General features: G+C 40.6%; 1 protein-coding gene across 2 annotated transcripts in view; it reads right to left on the minus strand.

Annotated features, from left to right (window-relative positions):
- DEPDC1B (DEP domain containing 1B) overlaps window positions 1-22741 on the minus strand; it is a 66082-nt gene that overhangs the window by 36371 nt on the left and 6970 nt on the right. For both annotated transcript variants that reach the window (XM_061618651.1, XM_061618640.1), the window contains exons 3-7: window positions 10317-10452; window positions 9269-9390; window positions 5066-5196; window positions 1983-2030; window positions 73-213 (exon numbers count right to left, since the gene is read on the minus strand). In XM_061618651.1, the coding sequence (XP_061474635.1) occupies window positions 73-213; window positions 1983-2030; window positions 5066-5196; window positions 9269-9390; window positions 10317-10452 (578 nt within the window). The remainder of the gene's footprint in view (window positions 1-72; window positions 214-1982; window positions 2031-5065; window positions 5197-9268; window positions 9391-10316; window positions 10453-22741) is intronic.

The raw sequence follows: 22741 nt of genomic DNA on the forward strand, positions 1-22741 counted from the left end.
GGACAGGTCTCCAGAGGTAAGGAATTCTACAGCGTTCACTGAGCTAGACACTGGGATTGTGGGATAACTTACCTAGTACACTAACAAAGAGATCAAAAAACTGGAAAGTGAGAAGAGGCTCCTTCATGTGGTCATAGTAATCTGTTATGGTTCTGAAGACATCTCTTTCAAATCCCGAGTAAGTAGGCTGTTTCAAATCTGGACACCTGGGCCCTAATGAGATGGGGGCAAGGAAGAGAGGAAAAATAAATAGCTCATGCTGGCCTACTGAACTATCAGCAGTTACATTTTGATTCAATAATGGTGTGTCCTTCAGAAGAACAAAGAATTAACTGACAGATTATTTGGAAAGAGAGAGAAACGTGTGACGCTGATAGCTGATTTCAACATGTGTCCTCCTGAAGCCCACATTTACTTACAGTAGGGCCCTGCTTTTCAGCATTCTGCTAATATGGCGCCAGTGGTGCGATCAGCTGGAGGGGGACTAGAGCTCCCCACGCTCCAGCTGATCTCGCTGGAGGAGGGGAAGATCAGCTGTAGACCGCTACAGCTGATCTCCTCTTCTGGCGCAATCAGTGCTCGATCTGATCTCACCGGAGGAGAAGATCAGGTGTAGAGCGCTACAGCTGATCTCCTCTTCTAGTGCGATCAGACTCCTGTGCTCGATCTGATCACGCTGGAAGAGAGGAAGATCAGCTGTAGCGCTCTCCTCCTCCTGCATGATCAGCAGGTTAGGTTTCAGACCCCCGTGCTATAGCTGATCTGATTTTTGGCAGTTTTTGCTTTTTGGCGGGGGAACCTAACCTGCCATATGAGTGGGGCCCTACTGTACTTCAACCACCTAATTCATATTTTATGGATTACTCCATTATTTTAAAGACAGTTCTGGATTTTCTAGACAAATAGGTGGCTTGGGTGTGCAGGTGCTCCTATGACACAGTCTTCTCACTCAGTCAAACCATTTCAGAATATACACAAAGGAGCACCCGTCTTCAAAGAACAACTGCAGCAGAATCCTTCCCTCTATGTAAATCCCTGGTTCACAGCAAGCATTCCTGGGGCACTGCTTTGAGAAGTGAGTAAGGCGTAGTTGGCCAACAGTTCAACTCCCAACCCTTAAAGTTGGGCTTCTTCTGGGAGGAAGGGCGGGATATAAATCAAATAATAAATAAATAATAAAGGGGCCTGATGACAAAATACCATCTTCTCAATGTCATTTTTCCCTCTAAGATGGTAATTGTGGCAGAGCAGGGAACACAGTGGTGGTGGATTTGACCCAGGGACCTCCAGTGGTTAACATCCAATGAAAGCTTTCTGCATGAAGGAAGATCTTTGCAAAGATTGTTTCAGATGTGTATTCTGAGTTGGTACTTTTACACAGAACTGCCTGCACATATCAGTTGATCCTGGGTGCCAAGTAACATGATACAGCATGGTAGGACAATGCCCAACATGTGGATTTTTTTAAGATGACTTCCAGTGATGGTAGGAGGTAGGATTACTGCAAAAAGTATCTATATCTGATGAGCAGCAAGATGCTCAAATAAGCAGCTTGTGAGGAGGAAGGGGGGAGGCATCACAGCCAGCTATAAAGATGCTCAGTTGGGGTTTCGTCAATGCTGAAGCAGCATCTAATATGCTATGAATCCTGTGACTCCATGTGGATAGTTTTCTTGCTGTCTTGAACATCTTGATCCACAACCCACTGGATAGTTCCTTGGGCTTTCTGGTAAGGCAGAATTTGGAGCCAAACAGCAGAGGGAGTAGGAATACGACACCCTACTGTGAAGTGGGTTCCACTCAAGTGACCTTCTGATGATACTGAGTAGAGACGAAAGGAACCACACTGTGGTGGCTCTTTCGCTTCAGAACATAATGCTGGGTTAAAGGTTGAATGACAGACTTGCCCTTTTCATAGTCAGAGCACTTTCTTAAGACAGAAAAGGGTAGGGGGAGTTTCTGATAATCAAACTGATACTTACAGTTTGCCAAGCACTTCATTGCCGACAGCACCCAGTGAGGCAGCTCCTCTGCATTTAAAACAGATAAGAATTTAAAAAATAGTTAAATATATCAACATTGACTACACAAAGCAGAGAAAGGGGTTTGCAAACTACAAACTCAGGGTGCATTTGAAACGTCAGAATGGCCATCGACTCATCATAATGACTCGTGTGACAGATATTACACAATATAATTGCCACCTCAGTCTCATACAAAAAGGCTCATACAAAAGAATATCATGCTCCCCTCGGAGGACTCATCCGAGGAGAAAGAGGAATGGGAGACTGCAGACCCAGGAGAGGGGACAAGCAGAGAGACAGCGCAGGATCCTTCACAGACCAGAGACAAGTCCCTGAGGGAGCCTGCCTGCCAGAATCAGGAAGCAACCAGGAGGCTCCCCCTTCCCCAGCAAAGAGAAGACACCAACAGGTGTTGTAGCAACAAAGGCAATCAGCATGATTAAGGAGCAGGAGAGCTCAGAAGAACACAGGCTGATTGGAAGCACCTGGGCCAGCATGCAGAGTACAAAAGGCTGGAAGAAAAGGGAGACTCCTTGCTCGAGTCAATGTCAAACCTTGCTGAGGACATTACTCCAGCTCTCTTGTTAATCCCATGCCTTGAACCCTGCCCTGCCTGATCGGATATCTTGGTTTCTGGACATTTGGACTCCCTTAAGGACTTCTCTGCCTCCTCCTTTGGTGCTTCCCAAATGGTAAAACAAGCTGGCTGACCCCCTGGTTCCTCCTGCCTGGCAGATTTATGGTCTGGCCTTATCTGTTCATTAGCTGAATGCCTCTTGGAACCCCCACGTTTGACAAAGAATTACATGGTTCTCTGTGGACAGAAATATTCCCTCCATCTCTTTTGACAGTGTGCAATGGCTGCTACTCCTAAGAATCGCTTCGCATATGGCCCAGATGGAAATAATCTCTTTGCAGAAAAAAAACAGTTATTATTATTTGAACTTGTTAGTTGCTTGTTACACAAAAAAAGGTCTCCAAGCAACTTACATTTTTACAAGCCCAATAAAATATAAATTTTAGAAAAACACATAATAAAAAACAAAAGAAACATGCAATTCATAAACATCCACAAAGCAAGCATACACACCCCTGATAACAGCAGCAAAATGTTTCAGCAAAGAGCATCACCATAGTCCATCAAAAACCTTTGTGTACAATGTGCCTAGCTTGAAGATCATGTTTAATTTTGTGTAGCAACATTTGCTGGACAGAGAGCCTTCCAAACAGATGCAGTTTGCAAAAAAACAAAGACTGACGTTGTCTTCAAACAGAACAGGGGACATGGGTGTATGAGTTCTTTCTGCCCAGAGATTATCTCCTTGTTAGGGAAGTGTCACATGGGAAAGCAGCCCTTAATAAGAAACAATTATATCATGTTTGGTGTTTGTGTCCTTAGGCTTAAACATACTGGCTTCAGATAAAAGATATTATTCAGCAGATAATTCTAGTAACAATGAATCATATAACTTTAACAACTTTGCTTAATTACTCAGATGATAATAAAGAACAGCAAGACCCTTAACTATTAATTTGCTTACTGCAACAAAAAGATGGTGTATGATTGCCACTGGAAATCCCTAGTGACTTTACTATTTCAGAATGGATGAAGAAAAATACTTGAGATTGTACATATGTACAAATTAACAGAAATCATTCAAAAAATAAAATAAAAAGGCCTGTCTTGAAGCAGAACTCTACTGATGCAAAAATGGCAACCATTTTCAAATTTATTTGGAACTAGAATATTAATTTAGAAAGACTAGAATTATGAGTGATACTGCAAATCAATCTGGTTTGCAATTATCTTATTTCTTTTTTATTCTTTTTTGTTGTTGATGATGTATTTTGGTTGATTCTTGCATATTGTCCCCATCCCTTCTTTATTTCATTTTTGCAATTTTTTTAATCAAAGAAAAAAAAGAAGAAATTAAAAGAAGAGAAAATTAATATGAAACTGCCACTTAGGAAAGCATGAATTCTGTTTTGGTAGAGATGCTTCCTGACATAACTATATAGTGAAACTCACCCGTACAAGTCACATTTTCAATAAAACGTCTTAAAAGAGCTGATTTGTAAATTTTAATCTTTAGAGGAATACTCTGTTCCCAGCTGGGGAGTTGTGCAACATATCAGGAACACATCTTTGGAAAATGCAATTGCCTATTCCAGAAAGCATCCTGCTCTCAAATTACTTCTTCTTTTGTGATCTTATACATGGGACTCCTTCCCTGAGCAGTTATGTGTTTCCACAGGTGCTCTCTTCCTTCAAATCCTTTCCAAAAACTCACCCTTTCCCATAAAGATGCTGCCTTAACTCCTTCATCCTCATATTCGTCCCATAGTCCTATCTCTGCCATTTCTTCCTGTATTGCTGACACTTAGCTTTTACGCTCCTAGGGAAGCCGGGGGGGGGAGGGGTGTCTGTCTTTCCTACCTGTTGCTCTCTGATGTCAGGTCCACTGATTGCATCATGTTCACCTGGAGCTGCTTTTAGCATCTTTAGGCATCAAGTTAAAACTTTTTGTTACCAAAGCCTTAGGTAAGTTTTAATTTATGTCTGATTCCGGTTTTATCAGCAGTGCCTATTGCTGCTTTTTGACAATACTGAATTGTTAATGTTTAGATGTTGTTTTTTAGTAGTTTTAAGTTGTCCTAGACATTAATTTAACGGGTAGGGAACCTGTGGATCTCCAGATATTGTTGGACTATAACTCTCATCATCCCTGATCATTGTCCTTGCCAGCTGGGGCTGATGGAAGCTGAAGTTTAACAACTTCTGGAGGGCACAATTTTAAACAGTGACTGATTTAATGTGTATAAATCTTTTATAACTAACAACTAATTGAATGTAAATAATATGACACATTACCAAGATGCCTCTTGGTGATACAGAGTCATTTTGTTCTTCTGCAGAGACAGGCCTGTCTTTAGATGGTTCTGCCATCTAAAGAATGGTCCCGTCCCCCCCCCCGAATAATTATATTACTGACCACAAATTCTAGGAAAGCTGTAAGAAATAAACAAATTATTCCACTCACTTGACTTATCTTCTAGAATGACAACCCCCTGCTTGTTGACATTATACACATTCTGAATTATATTCTTTGGATTCACAAGTTTGGTGTCCAATATGTCATTCAGAGAATCCAAGCCTAAAGTTCTTTGCAAACTATACAAGACAAAACAAACAAATGGAGAAGTATCACACATCACAATTAAGTACTTCTACTGAATACAAAAACTCGCCAGGTATGCTGTCTCCCTGGAGGACAGATTAGAGATGTGATGAAAGGGTTGTCATCACTCATAGAGCCCACCAACAGATATCTATTTCTTCTCATCCATGCTGGAATGAATGATACTGCCATGCGGAACTATGAAGTAATCATGTCAGACTTTGAAGCTCTGGGAAGGCAGCTCAAGGACTTTGGGGCCCAGATAGTATTCTCATCCATCCTTCCTGTACTTAGGAGTAGAAAGGGAAAGAAAAATACTCCAAGTGAATGACTAGCTATGAAAGTGGTGCCGATGCAAGAGATTTGGACTCTGGGACATGGGGTACTCTTCCTGGAAGATGGGACTGCTAGCAAATGATGGGTTGCACCTCACAAGGACTGGGAAGAATACATTTGACCACAGCATGGAAAACTTCATCAGGAGAGCTTTAAATTGAATCCTAAGGGAGATGCAGATGTAAACTTGGCAGTAACGACTAACAAAGGCTTGTGCACAGTAAGAGGAGGGAACGGCTCTAATGGGGCACAGTAATAGTCTTCACAAAAATGTAGGAAGGAAGCCAGGCTGTAAATTCCATGGTCTTTGATGTCTGTATACTAATGTCCAGAGTATGGGAAACAAACAGGACAAACTTGAACTCTTAATACAGGACAGTAAATACAACTTGATAGGTATAACTGAAACTTGGTGGGATGACTCCCATGACTGGAATTCAGCCATTGAAGGATATAACTTGTTCAAAAAGAGGAGAAGGAATAGAAAGGGAGGCGGAGTAATGCTGTATGTTAAAAATATATATCCCTGCACAGAAATACTGGAGGATGAGCTTGGTACCTCCACTGTGAGTATCTGGATTAAAATAAACGGGACAAGGAATAAAAGGAACATGGTGGTTGGAGTCTATTACCGGCCACCCAATAAAGGAAAAGACAAGGATAAAACTTTTGAAAAGCAAACTGCCAATGCTTTGAGGAGGTACGATGTAGTAGTAATGTAGGATTTAAATTACCCCAATATGTGTTGGGAGACAAATTTTGCCAAACACGGCCCCTCCAAGAAATTCCTGACTCGTGTTGGAGATAACTTTCTCCTACAGAAAATGGAGGAAGCAACTAGAGGATCGGCTATCCTTGACTTGATCCTAACCAACAGAGATTACTTAGTGCATGAACTGGCAGTTACGGCAACTCTGGGGGAAAGTGACCATGCTATACTAGAGTTCTTGATTTTAAAGGAAGCAAAGCTGAGAGCAGCCATATGTGTAACCTGGACTTCAGGAAAGCCGATTTCAATAAACTCAGAACAATTGTAAGGTTTCATGGCAAGCAACCCTAATGAAAAAAGGAGTCGAAGATGGATGGGAGTTTCTAAGAGAGGAAATTCTAAAGGCACAATGGCAAACATTTCCGTCAAGGAAAAAAGGGGAAAGACAGCAGAAGAAGCCAATGTGGCTTCACAGAAAGCTTAGAGATGACCTGAAAACAAAAAAGGGTACATACAGGAAATGGAAGAAAGGCCAGACCACAAAGGAAGAGTACAGACAGGTAGCATGGAATTGCAGGGATGGCGTCAGGAAAGCTAAAGCTGAGAATGAGCTGAGGTTATAGAGAGATGCCAAAAACAACAAAAAAAGCCTTCTTCAGGTACATCCATAGTAAAAGACAGAGAAAAAAATGGTGGTACAGCTATTCAATGAGGATGGCAAAATGATAACAGATGACAAAGAAAAGGCAGAAGTGCTCAATTCCTACTTTGGCTCAGTCTTCTCCCAAAAGAGGATCTATGACCCTCCTGGGAAACATGAAGTTGAAGGGGCAGGATTGCAGCTTGAAATTGATAGACAAATTGTCAAGGAATACCTAATCACTTGGAATGAGTTCAAATCTGCAGGGTCCAATGAACTGCATCCTAGAGTATTAAAGGAACTGACTGAAGGACTCTCGGAACCACTATAAATTATATTTGTGAAATCATGGGGGATGGATGAAGTGTGGGATGACTGGAGGAGGGCTAATGTCCCTATCTTCAAAAAAGGCAAAAAGGAGGAACCTGAGAACCACAGACCAGTCAACCTGACATCAATCCCTGGGAAAATTCTGGAGCAGATTATAAAGCGTAAGCACCATGAAATTCATATGTATATATTGAAATCAATCTGTAAACACCTTGAAAACAATGCAGTGATGACTAGATGCCAACATGGATTTATCAAGAACAAATCCTGCCAGACTAATCTCATCTCATTTTTTTATTGTGTAACCTTGCTCGTAGACCGTAGGAATGCTGTAGACATAATATATCTCAACTTCAGCAAAGGTTTTGACAAAGTGCACCATGATATTCTAATTAGCAAGCTAGCTAAATGTGGGCTGGATGGAACAACTATCAGGTGGATCCAGTTGGCTACAGAATCGTACTCAAAGACTGCTTATCAATGGTTCCTTCTCAAACTGGGGGTAAGTAACGAGCAGGGTAATGCAGGGCTCAGTCCTGGTCCCAGAGCAACATTTTTATTAATGATTTGGATGAGGAAGTGCAGAGAATGCGTATCAATTTTGCAGATGATCCAAAATTGGGAGGGATAGCAAATACCCTGGAAGACAGAAACAAAATTCAAAGGGATCTTGATAGGATGGAGCACTGAGTTGAAAACAACAAAATGAAATTTAACAGGGATAAGTGCAACATTCTACACCTAGGAAAAAGAAACAAATGCACACTTATATGATGGACAATACTTGGCTCAGCAATACTACATGCAAAAAGGATCTTGGGATTGTTGTTGATCACAAGCTGAATATAAGCAAACAGTGTGATGTGGCTGTAAAAAAGGCAAATGCTATTTTAGGCTGCATTAAGAATATAGTTGCCAAATCAAGTGAAATATTGGTTCCCCTCTCTTTGGCACTGGTTATACCGCATCTTGAGTACTGCATCCAGTTCTGGACACCACACTTTAGAAAGGTCACAGACAAAGTGGAACTGGTTCAGAGGAGGGCAACGAGGATGATCAGGGAACTAGAAACAAAGCCTATGAGGAGAGACTGAAGGGACTAGGCATGTTTAACTTTGAGAAGAGAAGACTGAGGGGAGATATGATAGCACTCTTCAAGTACTTGAAAGGTTTCCACTCAGAGGAGGGCCAGGATCTCTTCTTGATCGTCCCAGAGTGCAGAACACGGAATAATGGGCTCAAGTTGCAGGAAGCCAAATTTCAACTGAACATCAGGAAAAAGCGGTACGACAATGAAACCAATTTTCTAGGGAGGTGGTGGGCTCTCCAACACTGGAGGCATTCAAGAGGCAGCTGGACAGCCACCTATTGAGTATGCTTTAATTTGGATTCCAGCGTTGAGCAGGGGGTTGGACTTGATGGCCTTATAGGACTCTTCCAATTCTATGACATATGAATGCAATGCAAAAACTGCAAGTTAAAATGAACAACCCATCTAAGTGATGGAGGGGCACTTCATAACTCTTTCCCAACAAAGTGTTTTTCTGTGAAAAATGCCCCTCCTGTTGGGGAAAACAATGAGTGTATCTGCATGCTAGTATGGCCCACATACTCTAAGCGGGGGAAAAACACACTTAAAGGCATCACACACCACATACCAGTAACATTCTCACAAAATGTATACTGGAAAGGTTTGTTCATTATCTATTCATTTGTTCCATTTATTTCCACATTTCCATAAAAAATGCCACAATGGTCGAGCACGATAATAATAAAGCCTAATGAGTGGGATAACAAGTGTTTTCAGGTGGATTAGAAGCACTGGATTTTTTTTACATACATTAAAGGACTTTAAAAGGGTTGGCAATGCAGATCAGGGGCTGGAGTTAACAAGCAGGTAGAAAAGAGACCAAGATTTTCACTATAGATTGCTAATTGTTGATTCTGGAGTTTCCTAAGTGCCAAGTTGGAATCCTTTTTGGCAAAGCACAGCCTATTACCTACTGTGGTAACTCAGGTTGAAAGAGAATGGCTCATACAATATACTCACTGTGATAGAGTCATAGATCTCCATATCTCTTCTAGATTTGCCTCTGTCAGTTGTTGGCGGTGTACAAGTTTGCATGTTGGTACAATTGCTATACTGTGACGTTTGAACCACGTTTCAGAATTCTACAAAGAAGCAAAGAAAAAGCAAACAATTTTTAGAAAGTAATACTTTCCATTAATAAAAATGTTGCCTCTGCAGCAAAAACCTACTGATTCCAATCCAAAGAAAGTTAGCTGCGAATTCCTTTGTGTGTTTCAAAACAATAGTGCAGAAAAGACAATATTCTTGGTGTATTGTGCCCGCGTGCAAAGTAGCGAGCCATCCAGAAGCAAGGAATACACTGAGATACAAAGAGGGTTAAAGGCGGCCATAATTTTATTGGCTACAGAAAAACAGAGTCTGGTGTAGCATCAAGTTAGGATCTTGCCATCAGGCAGCTCACTTGCTAGCCATGGTCCCTCCCCAGTTCACTTGCTAGGCATCAGGAGTGAAAAGCTGAGCTCACAGGCTCACCATGGTGTGGGCTGCTCCAGTGGGCCCCACCCAAAACCTGGGTGTGAATCAGCCTGCTCCAGCCCCCCCACAAGCTGGAACTGAGGCTTTCAAGCGGCCCTAAGATGCTTTATGGGGGTCTCCCTATCAAACTATAGATCCTGCCCAATGCCATGAAGTTGTGACAAAATTAACATATTAACCATAAATTTCATTGCAACAAGGCAGGCAAAAACTGCACAGTGCTGCTGCTGTGAGTAGAATTCCATCCCAACCTCATCAACTAGTGGCTAACCATAGTCCAGAGCAATGATGCTCTTCCCCTAATGAGGGAGGGTGGGAAAATCAGTAACGGCAAAACCAAAACCATGGCCATCTAGCTGAGGCCACATATGAGCTCTGACTTGGTCCAGAGGGTGGCCTGGACTACAGCATGGTGATGTCAATCTCTACAGAGCGGGAAGCACAAAGGATGCCCATCCTACAGAGGTTAGTGAGCGGAAGCTTGTAATTAATGTCATCATCAAATCATTATTTGTGTGGGTGAAAATCTTACCAACACAATCGGCTTCACAGGGATGTGTTCTTGGAAAGTATCTCTTTCAAGATCATACCAGTTTGGGAATTTAACAACTTCTTTTCGGTAAGGTGATCGTTTGGGATAAGGCTTCAACGGTGAGAAAGGAGGAAATCTAAAATGAAAAACAAATAAAGATTTAAAGCCACAATGAAGTCCAGCTTGTGAACACTGTGAGAAAAACTCCTTGCCCCATTTTCATATTTTCTTGGGGTAATCTAGTTGCTTGATGTGTATGTATGCACACGAATGATGTTTAGACACTGACCTTAACCTGGAAAAAAAGTTGATTCTGGGTTGAATTCAATGAAGTTACTGTGAGAGAGGAACTACTTCAGTTAGTGCAATCAGACCTCCCCTCCCGTTGGGAGAATTCCTAGAGCAGATCTGGGAGGGTGCCGGGAGAGGGAAAGTTCTGTTGCATGAGCGAAAGTCACTCTGCTCATGCAATGACTTTGGTTGATGCAATCCTCTGACTGCAAAAGCAGAAGATGATTCTACTGCTTCATCAACGTGGTCTCTTTCCAGAACTGGGCTGGTTTATGAAATAGGCCAAGTAACAGAGAGGTATATAAAGGAACAATGCCCATATAAGGAAAGGGGATGGGTGAAAAGCCAGGACCTAGCATGTTCTTCAAGGGAGCAGTCTCAGTCTCTATTTTTCTCATGAAATGAAGCTGCACTAACTCTTAACTAGCTGGAGGGTTGTGGTCTGACCTTAGATCAAGTCCAGTCACAGGCCCAACTGATACCTTTTGCTCTTTTTACTCTGTCTGTGAAAGAAAAAAAAGATAACAAACCCAAGGGATTATTTTGAAAATAACCAAGATTAGATTTAGACTTCATGCATCACTAACTGCTATGTAAATAAACTTCCAATATATGTTCCTATATATTTAGAGCCCTATTCCAAAAGATTAGAGAAATGAAAGGGAAATTTAAACCACGAGTAGGGATGTTGAATAATCAACAGGGGAACACACTGACTGACCCAGATGAAATAAAAGGAAGATGGAAGCAATACACTGAAGAACTGTATAAAAGAGTTGCCAGGATGACAGATTCATTCATGGAGGAACCATATGATGAAGAACCAGAAATTTTAGAATGTAAGATGAAAGCTGCTCTTAAAACACTTGGAAAAAACAAATCACCAGGAACAGATGGCATACCAATAGATACAAGCTACTGAGACTGAATCTGTCCAAATTTTGACAAAAATTTGTCAAGAAATATGGAAAACTAAAAACAAAGCAATGGCCCACAGACTGGAAGCGTTCAATATACATCCCAATTCCAAAGAAAGGGGATCCCAGGGAATGCAGCAATTATCAAACTATTGCCCTAATATCTCATGCAAGTAAAGTAATGCTCAAGATTCTACAACAAAGGCTCTTACCATTAATGGAGTGAGAAATGCCAGATATCCAAGCTGGATTTAGAAAGGAAAGGGGCACCAGAGATCATATCGCAAACATACGATGGATAATGGAACGGACCAAGGAATTTCAGAAGGAAATCACCCTGTGCTTTATAGATTACAGCAAAGCCTTTGACTGTGTAGATCATGAAAAACTATGGAATGCTTTAAAAGAAATGGGGGTGCCACAGCATCTGATTGTCCTGATGCGCAACTAATAGTCTGGACAAAAGATTACTGTAAGGATAGAATATGGAGAAACAGATTGATCCCCAATTGGAAAGGGTGTATACAGGGGTGTATTTTATCACCCTATTTGTTTAATCTATATGCAAAACATATCATACGGAAAGCGGGATTGGACCAAGATGAAGAAGGTGTGAAAATTGGAGGGAGAAATATCAATAATTTAAGATATGCCGACAATACCATACTACTAGCAGAAATCAGTAATGATTTGAAACGAATGGTGATGAAAGTTAAAGAGGAAAGCACAAAAACAGGATTACAGCTGTACATCAAAAAGACTAAAGTAATGACAACAGAAGATTGATGTAACTTTAAAGTTGACAATGAGGACATTGAACTTGTCAAGAATTATCAATACCTCAGCACAGTCATTAACCAAAATGGGGACAATAGTCCAGAAATCAGAAGGAGGCTAGGACTGGGGAAGGCAGCTGTGAGAGAACTAGAAAAGGTCTTCAAATGCAAAGATATATCACTGAACACTAAAGTCAGGATCATTCAGACCATGGTATTCCCAATCTCTATGTATGTAAGTTGGACAGTGAAAAAAGTGGATAAGAGAAAAATCAATTTATTTGAAATATGGGATTGGAGGAGAGCTTTGCGCATACCATCGACTGCGAAAAAGACAAATAATTGGGTGTTAGAACAAATTAAACCAGAACTATCACTAGAAGCTAAAATGATGAAACTGAGATTATCATACTTTGGACACATCATGAGAAGACATGATTCACTAGAAAAGACAATAATGCTGGGAAAAACAGAAGGGAGTAGAAAAAGAGGAAGACCAAACAAGAGATGGATTGATTCCATAAAGGAGGTCACAGACCTGAACTTACAAGATCTGAACGGGGCGGTTCACGACAGATGCTCTTGGAGATCATTGATTCGTAGGGTCACCATAAGTCGTAACTGACTTGAAAGCACGTAACAACAACAACAAATGGGTCATCCAGGAAGGTGAAATGACCCAAGATGTTCTACATTTTTTAATCTGGAATCTCTAACATAGGAAGCTACTCTCTTTACAGTGTTTCAGGGTTGGCTTTGCTGTGGTTGTGAACATAGGCACACTACAAATCTTTTTACTGTAATCTGACCCCAAAGAATCCTGAGAATTGTGGTGAGGATGCTGAGAGTTTCACAACAACAACATATTTATTTCATTTCTGAATCGCCTCCCATAAAACATACCAGAACGATTTAACAATAAATACAACATTAAAAACAAACAAACAAACAAGATCCCACCTGCAATAATTAGGAGGGGGGAGGAGAGACAGAGGAGAGAGGAAACACTTTGCATAATAATGCAACGGTCCACCAGAGGGTGCTCCAAATATATTCAATGTCCTGAAAGCTAAGAAGAATACAGTGCTTTGGTAGACAACCAAGAGTAGACCTTCAGAACCACAATTTGAGTTCATCACATTAATTGCTACCAAGCATATTTCAATTCTTCACTCTACAGGGACAGCCATACAAAATTCGTAACAAAAAAAGCTAATATCAAACTACTGAACAGTTAACATTAGGCACTGCTGAATTCTGAAAGTTCCTTGTTGCTTCTTTTTTGAAAATAAAATAGTTAAGAGCCATGCTGGTGTCACTAGCCCTGTTCCACACCCTTCTTGAGTCTTTCTGCCTGTCGGGAATGTGTTGTGGACCACACCTCTTACTTGCCTTGATGGAACATGGAGAGAGAACTGTGTGTGTGTGTGTGTGTGTGTGCATATAGAAACCTCTTTACTTTTGTGTGGCTGGAATGTAGCCTAATAAACAAAGGTTAGAGTCACATCCTTTGCTCCACCCATTTTTGAATCTGGCACCACCCACCATCTGAAAAGCTTAAAATATACAATATTATAAGAAACACAGATAAACAATATGTTAAAATATAATTCATAAAACTTTCCAGAGGCACAGTGAGAAACTGGCAAGAAAAAAGCAGCATGTCTGATAAAATCCACATTTTCAAAGCCTTTTTGTGTTTGTACAGCATCTGAAAAGGGCTAATTGCGCATCACTTGGGAGGGAGTTCCATAAAGTAGGGGCTACCTACTGAAATGGCCCTGTCTCTCATGCCTGTCAATCAAATTGATCTTAAAGGAAGGCCAGTGAGCAAGGACTCCAATGCTTACCCCAAACCATTTAGGACTTTAAAGATAAAAACCAATACTTTGAATTGTACCTGGAAATGCCAGCACAACTGGAACAGAACCAATGTAATATGCTCTGACTGCCTAGACCCCAACAACGATCTAAGTATTTGCATTCTATTCCAGCTAGCATTTCTCCATCATCTTCAAAGGCAGCCCCACACAGACTACATTACAGTAGTCTAGTCTGGATGCAACTAGTGCATTCATGATGAGGCTACGTACACCAAAATTGTACATTACTTAACCATTACACAAAAGGACTTTGCTTCATTGTGTGAAATGCAAGACAACATCACAGTGGTACACGCTTATGACTCTTAAATGGTTAAAGCTTCAGGCATGCAAAAGTAACAAGGCAGGAACTCCAGCCTGCATAAATCTTCTTTGACTCCTCATGTCAAAACGTCTCAGACAGTAGTAAGACAATACGCTGCAATTGTCCTAACACAAGAACATATCTGGCTGCTATGAATCTGCATGAGGCTATTTGAAAGCCCTTCCTTTTAGCAAGATTTTGATGCAGAATCCCTTCTGAATCAGGAAGGGGTTTGCATCAGAATCCGCTGCTAAAATGAAGAGGGGAAAAATCCTTTTAGCAGGTGTTCACATGGAATTCTGTCAAACTTAGCAAGATTTAACAACCACTCGCCAGGGGTTAAATCCTGCTCCCTTGCCTGTGCGTACCTGTTGCCCGCTGGGAATAAGTGCACACAGCCTATGCAGGATTAAAACCTGCTCTCCTGCCCATCACAAATGACGTCAGCTCGAATCTGCTGTTTGTGTATGTTACTAATTGTTCGGCGTTGTGAACCACATTTGTTTTGCATTCTTGGACGTGCGGGAGATAAGAACTGTGCTGGCCAGATGATGTCAACAGGCCTGGAATATTAACTCCCTTATTGCTGGAAAAAGAAGCAAATTACTCTTTGCTTGGGAATTGTGGCTATATTGGAAATTTGAAGGGTTTTTTCTTCGGCTTTAAGAATGACAATCAAAGAAGTGGCAGAGACCCTGGATGTACCCCTGGAAGGGTTTTCCCCTCTGGATATGTTTCAGAAGATAATGGATGAGATTAAGATAACGAAACAAGAACTGGGACAGAGTAGACAAGAGATGGCAACTGAATTTGGTAAAGTGAAACAGGATTTGAAAGAAATAAAGGATTATATGAGAAAAGGAGCAGATGGACAAGCAATAGAAGATGAAAAAGAAATTAAAAGGAAGGAGCAAATTCTGGAGATTGGATCAGATATATCAAGTGTGGAACTGGAAAAATATTTGGAGTTTGTGGATCCTGGAGACAAAGATTACTGTTTGGAATTCGGCGTTGTCCCTGGAGAAATTGATGAAGATATCAGAGATAAAGTTATCAATGCTTCAATGGAATTTCTGGACTGGAATGATTTGATGGAACTTGAAATAGAGAAAATTTATAGAATTAATTCCAGATATGTGACAATGGAAAAACTCTCAAGAGATGTGCTAGTGCATTTCGTAAAAAAGAGGAACAGAGATATGACTTTACAACAATATTTCAGCAACACATTCAGAATTGATGGCAAGGAAATATTTGTGATGAAGGAAATTCCCATCAGACTCTTACTATATGACTATGACTATGACAGCAAGATTATTATGGGTGCAAGGATGGAAGTTGGAAGATGGAATTAACATTGATAATGGAAAAATGGCTATTGAAATTACTGGACCTAGCAGACTTGATGAGATGGATTAATTGACATGTTTATTTGGAGAAAAATCGATGGATATATTTCTCAAGGAGTGGAAACCTCTCTTTGACTTTTTGTGGAAAGAATAAAGTGATGTTAATGAGATTTGATGATTAATTAAGATAACTACTGGAGGAAAGTGATTTTGTAATATATTAAGAGACAGGTTTGTTATATATCATAGACCTATAACTGATCTGCGACAAATCGGAAGTCAACATTTTATTTTATTGTTTAATCTGTTTCTTTTTTGTTTTGTTTTGTTTTGTGTGTGAAAATTTGAATAAAATTAATGATAAAAAAAAAACAAATGACGTCAGCTAATTGGTGAGTGGGCATGGTTTCGGGAAAATGTCCTCGTGGGCCGAACCGGACTCCCTGGCGGGCCAAGATTAACCTGCAGGCCAAAGTTTACCCATCCCTGAAGTTTCAGTAAACTGTTTCCTTCATGTCAGAAAGTAATAATCGGCCAACTACTCAAATGCAGGCCAAAGTTTCCCCATCCCTGAAGTTTCAGTAAACTGTTTCCTTCATGTCAGAAAGTAATCATCGGCCAACTACTCAAATGTGGAAACATTTCTTGCCTATAGCGCCCAATGATCTTATCACGTTGTTGTAAACATTTTATTTTAATTGTAGCCGATAGGTCCAATAACCGCACTCTTAATTGCTGGGTCTTATCCAAGAACACTAACATGTCTTGCCAGTTTAATTAAGCACACTTGAACAATTCCTCTTTGCTGTTTATTTTACACGTCATTTTGCTTTTACGTAAAAACAACCTTTGGGTGCAGTGAAACATTTATTAAGGTTTTAAAGGTCTTTGCTAGATGACCCGTTTCCTTTTCATGAAGGTGTGTTGCATACCTTAATATTTACAGACTATAAATAGCTAACCTTTGAGCTTCCAAATATTATCTGAAGACAAACCCAGATTACTGCCTAGAGCCAATGCAAGGTTAAGAGCATCTCAGGGTGGGAATTACTCATGGACTTCCAATGAGTATACATGCGGTCAGGAGCTGTAACCAATACTAGTTACATGAATCCCAACTCATGCTGTACTTCTATAACGCAGATATTCAAGAAGTATTTTGTTGTAATACCAACTTTACATTTTAAATAACAAAATGTAACACGAGTGGTCTCAGATTACTAAAGGTTAGGTTAAAACATGCTGCCCATACTTCCATGAAGAAATCCTGTTTACTTGAAATACGTTGTAAGGGGTGTTGTGTAATGTGTTCTGACATTGTATTGTAATGTACATTGTAACATATTTGATGTGGGAACTTTTCTGTCTAGTCCAGTGAAAGTTAAATTAACTGATGCTTGAGGCCTTAACTGGCAGGTGTAAGAAAGGGTTGGTGTTAAGAATTCTCAGTGCGCAAAAAGAAGGATAGACTAGAAGGCATGCATATTTTTGATTGGTGGGTGCAGGTTTAGAATGTTCAGCTAGCCAGTGTCATTGGCTGAAGCTGACCTAGAGAAGCCAGAAGAAATGTATATATGGCCGGGTGCCGGTCAGCAGAGAGTTGGATAGTTGGCCAGTCGTCGGTGCTTGGTGTTTGTGGAGTTAGCCAGAGGAAGTTGAAGAAGGCAGGAGAGAAAGAGGATCATGAAAGAAGGAAAACCTGAGAGGCTGGAGGAGTGGTTTGGTGGCTCAAGACTTGCTGGGGGTAGCTGAATCACTTGGCTTAACCTAAACAACAAGGGGAGAACCTGTCTGCAGCACTCAGGGGAGAAGTGAGAAGCTGCTTAGAATGTTGGTCTCTGGTGGCTGGCAGGAGAACCAGATGGAAGATTTCCAGGGCCGTATAGCAAGACTAACCTGAGCTTCAGTAGGTCAGTAAAAGGTTAGAAAAAGAGGCTTCCAGAAGAGGCTTCCATTATAGTGTTGGTGAGGCTTAGCTGGGATGGAAAGAATAAAAAGGTAGTTTGGCTAAAGAGTTTAATAGGGTAACTAACAGCTTCCTTAAACGTGTCTTTGTTTAACATAAAAGGTGAATATAACATGTTGATATTTAAAGTGACAGTAACAAGTAAATAAAGCATAGACTCATTTGAAGTTACAGTACTATTTTAAAGTCACCACATAAACATGTGCACTTAATAATCTTGTAATAAATAAATGTAAATATAGTATCTATATCTGACTGGCTTTGTACCACAGTTACTGGTAAGTTACCAGTAGAGAGGGAATAAATGTGACTGAATGGTGGTGGCAGTGGCACAAATTTAGAATCATTGCTGTGAAAGTTGGGTTTTGTTGTTATTATACAGCCACGAGAGTGGCTGTATACTATAGCCAGCATGGATTTTTCACATTCCGCAATGTTAAATGAAAAATACCCCCGCATGCCATTCTGATGCTTCCCATAAGCTCATTTCAAAACAAAACCTTACAAAACTTATAGTTCTGAACTCAGAAACGCTTGCTTAACAAACCTGTCAATTTTCATGGCGATACACAAAACAGTCAGAGAGAATAGACAGTTCAAAGTGTAAAAGAGAGAAAAACCTCAGAGCCCTTTTGGACTTTTTTCTCTGAGAGTTCTCATAATTTGTTGAAATTCATTAAAAATCAGCTATGTTCACAGAGTACCTGTAATCCTAATACTGACCTTGCCCCATACTCTGACCTTCATCTTCTGCAGTTTAAAAGTTAAAAAAATGCCTGGCTGATTTTTAATTAATTTAAGAAATTTTGGCTGGAAGCCTATTATAACGCAGGGCATGCTAAGTAAGGACCAACTGTCAGTGTTCTAAAAGCCTCACAGCTGCTGGGCTTGGCTAATCAGAGGGCCACACCCACACCAGACTTGATTTCACTTGAGACAGTCATGGCTTCCCTCAAAGAATCCTGGGAAGTGTAGTTTGTGAAGGGTGCTGAGAGGAGACTCCTATTCCCCTGAGAGAATGGTTAACAGTCAGCCACTCTAACTGAAGGTCTGTGAGAGGAACAGGGCTTCTCCTAGCAACTCTCAGCACCCTTCACTAACTACACTTCCCAGGATTCTTTGAGAGAAGCCATGATTGGCTTTGAGCCATGGCTTTGAGAGAAGCCATGATAAATGGTTTTAAATTGTTTTTAAAAGATGTGTTTTTAAATTTGTATATTTGTTTTTAATGTTTTTAGTTATTGTAAACGGCCCAGAGAGCTTCGGCTATGGGGCGGTATATAAATACACTAAATAAATAGATAAATAAATAATGATTGTCCAAAGTGTAATAGAGGCCTGGTGTGGATGTGGTCAGGGACAGCTTTGTTTTAAATTTGGGTGGGAGGTAGGGTTGCCAGGCTCAGTGCCTGATCCTGATCCTGTATCTTTAGTAGAAGAGAAAGTCAGCCAAGTGCAGCTGTTCTTGCAACAATGTAATGGGGAAAACCACAAGGTAGAATTCTCCCTTCCCCCTGCCCAACTTTGAAAGATACAGAAGACATCTTGGTTGCCAGGCCCAGCCTGGTCAGTTTTACCTATCCTAATCATGATTGCATAGGAGTATATCCGATTCAACTCAATAACCATATAAATGATCAGACCTACCTTTTCCCTCCTTCCCCTTTCCTCTCCCTTTCTCCTCCCCTGCCCTCTTCCTTCTTCCGCCTCCCCTGCCCACTCCATCCCTCCCCCACCGGTCAGTTTTACCTATCCTAAGCATGATTGCACGGGAGTAAATCCCACTGAACTCAATAAACATGCAAATGACACATCTGTCCTTCTTCTCCCCTCCCCCTCCTGCCTGCTCCCATCCCAGTCCTCCCCTCTGCCTTTCCACCCCTCCCTCCTCCCCCTCCTCCCTTCCCCATCCCCTGTGGTCAGTTTCACTTATCCTAAGCATGATTGCTGTGTGTGTGTGTGTGTAAATCCCACTTAACTCAATAAGCATGCAAATGATCAATCCATTCTCAGCAAACGCAGGATCCCATTTCTTACCTCCCGGATTAAAAAGCAAGGAAATTCACTAATACGCAAAAAACCTTGCGGTTTAAGAATGTACCTATAGCCCACAGATATTTCTACCAAACTTTAAAAAGCAGGGAAATTGGGCAGCTATAGTGAATGCACCAGGAGAGCAGGAGACCTCAACTCCTCTCTGAAATATTGGACTGCCCTACAAAGTTGTCAAAATGCAAACACAATTTGGGTTGGTCTTTCACAGTCCAACCACTTGCTGTGTAGCTTGGAAGAATTTGGTAACGTGTGCCTCTGACCATATGGTGAGTGGTGGCAACACCTGTAATCAGCCCAAATAATAGAAAGAAGATATGTCCTGTGCTGATCTTGTTTTAGCTGGGAGGAAGCAACATTATTAAGACAGTTGATATAGTTGAGATGGTCACTTTAAATATGTCTGATTTACTTTGCAATTTTAGTGAAGTTTCCTATAGGAAATCATTTTCTTTTGCTTTTGTTTCTATGAATATGTGAAGTACAGCAACACTTTGCAAAATTTATACTAAAAAAACTCCAGACATAATTGTGGAATAATGGCACTGACTTCTGCAAAATAGTCTCCAGTGGACCTCAGAAGTATCTCAGTTTGCACAAGATAAGACAGTGGAAGGTGAAATATATTCTAGCAAAATTCTAGATGTGCTCTATGTTTTTAATTGATTGTGAACACCTTGCCTTAAATAAAGTGCTTTAAACATAGCAGGCTGAAAACATGCATCCTCTTTTTTCCAACAGCTAGAGTCATTGCTGAAGTAGCAACATATTGTGATCAGTCTGATTTTACATCAAACTGCAGTTTCAGATTCAACTGTTAATCTACCCAAAATAGAAATAGAACATAATTTCCAATATAAAACACAAAAGGCTGTCTTCACCATCATATGACATTGACCAATAAAAAGGCTTTGAAATTAATAAAAATAAATTTGACACAGATTTCTAGGATGAACAAGGAGGGGGGAAAGTTTCTGGTTTAGATTCTCTGTAGAAACATTAGTAACACAGGAAAGAAGCAAAGTAAGAAGAACACCAACAAACATAAAAAAATATAATTCTCCATCTTTGGAGATGGTAGGTGTTGCCACCACTCACCATATGCTCAGAGGCACATGTTACCAAATTCTTCCAAGCTACACAGGAAGTGGATTGGACTGTGAAAGACCAACCCAAATTGTGTTTGCATTTTGACCAATTTGTAGGGCAGTACAATATCTCAGAGAGGAGGTCAGGTCTCCTGCTCCCCTGGTGCATTCACTATAGCTGTCCAATTTCCCTGCTTTTTAAAGTTTGGTAGAAATATCTGTGGGCTATAGGTACATTCTTAAACCGCAAGGTTTTCTGCCTATTAGTGAATAGTATAAGTAAGGAAATATGCCCCCTTCCCTCCACAGCTTACAACAACCTAAATGCTACAAGAAAAGAATCTTCGCAAAAACAACTTTTTTTCCCCATGTGAAAAAACCTGTCCTGGTTTTCTGCTGATTCAGCTATGTCTCTTTGCAATGTAATTTAACTTTTTCTGCCTTGTTGAGAAATATTTACAAAGGGGACATGTTAGAAGTGCATAAAATTGTGGGTTGTATGGACAGATATATGTTTTTCTCTCTCTGGTATTACCTGAACTGGTGGCCATCCAATGAACCTGAGAGATCCAGAACAGATAAAAGGAAATACCTCTTCACACAGTACATAGTTAAACTATGGAATTTGCTCCCAGAAGGAGTAGTGATAGCCACCATCTTATTATGGCTTTAAAAGGGTTTTAGATAAATTCATGGAGGAGAAGGCTACTAGCTATGTACCTACTGTCGGAGACAGTAGGCCTCTGAATATCAGTTGCTGAGAATCAGTAGGTCTTGCCTGCGGGGCTTAACATAGGCATCTGAATGGCCAGTATGAGAACAAGATGATGGAATAGATGGGCCTGTTGCCTGATCCAGCAGTGATCTTCTTATGTAGGGATGTGGTGGTCAAGAACTATAGTGATACTATTCTAAGATGCCTTATTAAAAATAAATCACACTTTCTTTATGTTAAGTGTTTTATCCTAAGTGTTTTATCGACCGGTAGTATAATGGCAGGGAAACTAGCCAACCAGTCTCCCAGATCAGAATATAAGATACTCAAGTGGCACACATTCAGCATGATGAAAGAAAGAAAATTGCATAAGAAAAGCACAGTCACAGAAAGAATGACTAACCAATAACTCACATTTCTTTTTGCTATATCTTTGAGCCAGATCAGAAGACACTCTTACCTGGATTGCTTTTCTATGTAGGGGTGGGCAAAAACAACCCCTGCTCCACCACCCAGTGGCACACTGGCTATGCCTCTGGTAACACTGGATGTTCATGAATGGGCATAAAATTCAAACGGCATACTCATGTAAAACACAACCCATGAAGGCCCAGATCAAAAGTCTAGTTCCCAAATTTTCTCTGGACTATCAATGCAATCTGGGTTTGTACACATTGGATTTTTAATAAGTGTACGCTTTTCCCAATTGTATGTCCAAGCAGGGACATCTAGGCCCCCTCTACACTATACATTTAAAGCAGTATCATATAACTTTAAATAGTCATGGCTTCCCCCAAAGTTTCTTAAGGGTACTGAGAGTTTGTTATTAGGAGACCTCTATTCCCCTCACAGAGCTGCAGTTCCCAGATTTTCCTCGGAAGTGGGATTGCCGTTAAACCACTGCGAATTGTAGCTCTGTGTTACCAATATGAATTGTTAGGAGAAGGAACAAAGTTATTTACATTATATAGCAATTCTCCATATACAACAGCTATGCAGATACTGATTCCATTTTGATTCACTTGCCAGTTTCCTTGGAAGGATACAGAAATTTTAGGGGTTCAAAACTGAGTTTTCTTAGGGC

Source organism: Rhineura floridana, chromosome 1 (genome assembly GCF_030035675.1).
Source record: "Rhineura floridana isolate rRhiFlo1 chromosome 1, rRhiFlo1.hap2, whole genome shotgun sequence".
Taxonomy (NCBI): Eukaryota; Metazoa; Chordata; class Lepidosauria; order Squamata; family Rhineuridae; genus Rhineura; species Rhineura floridana.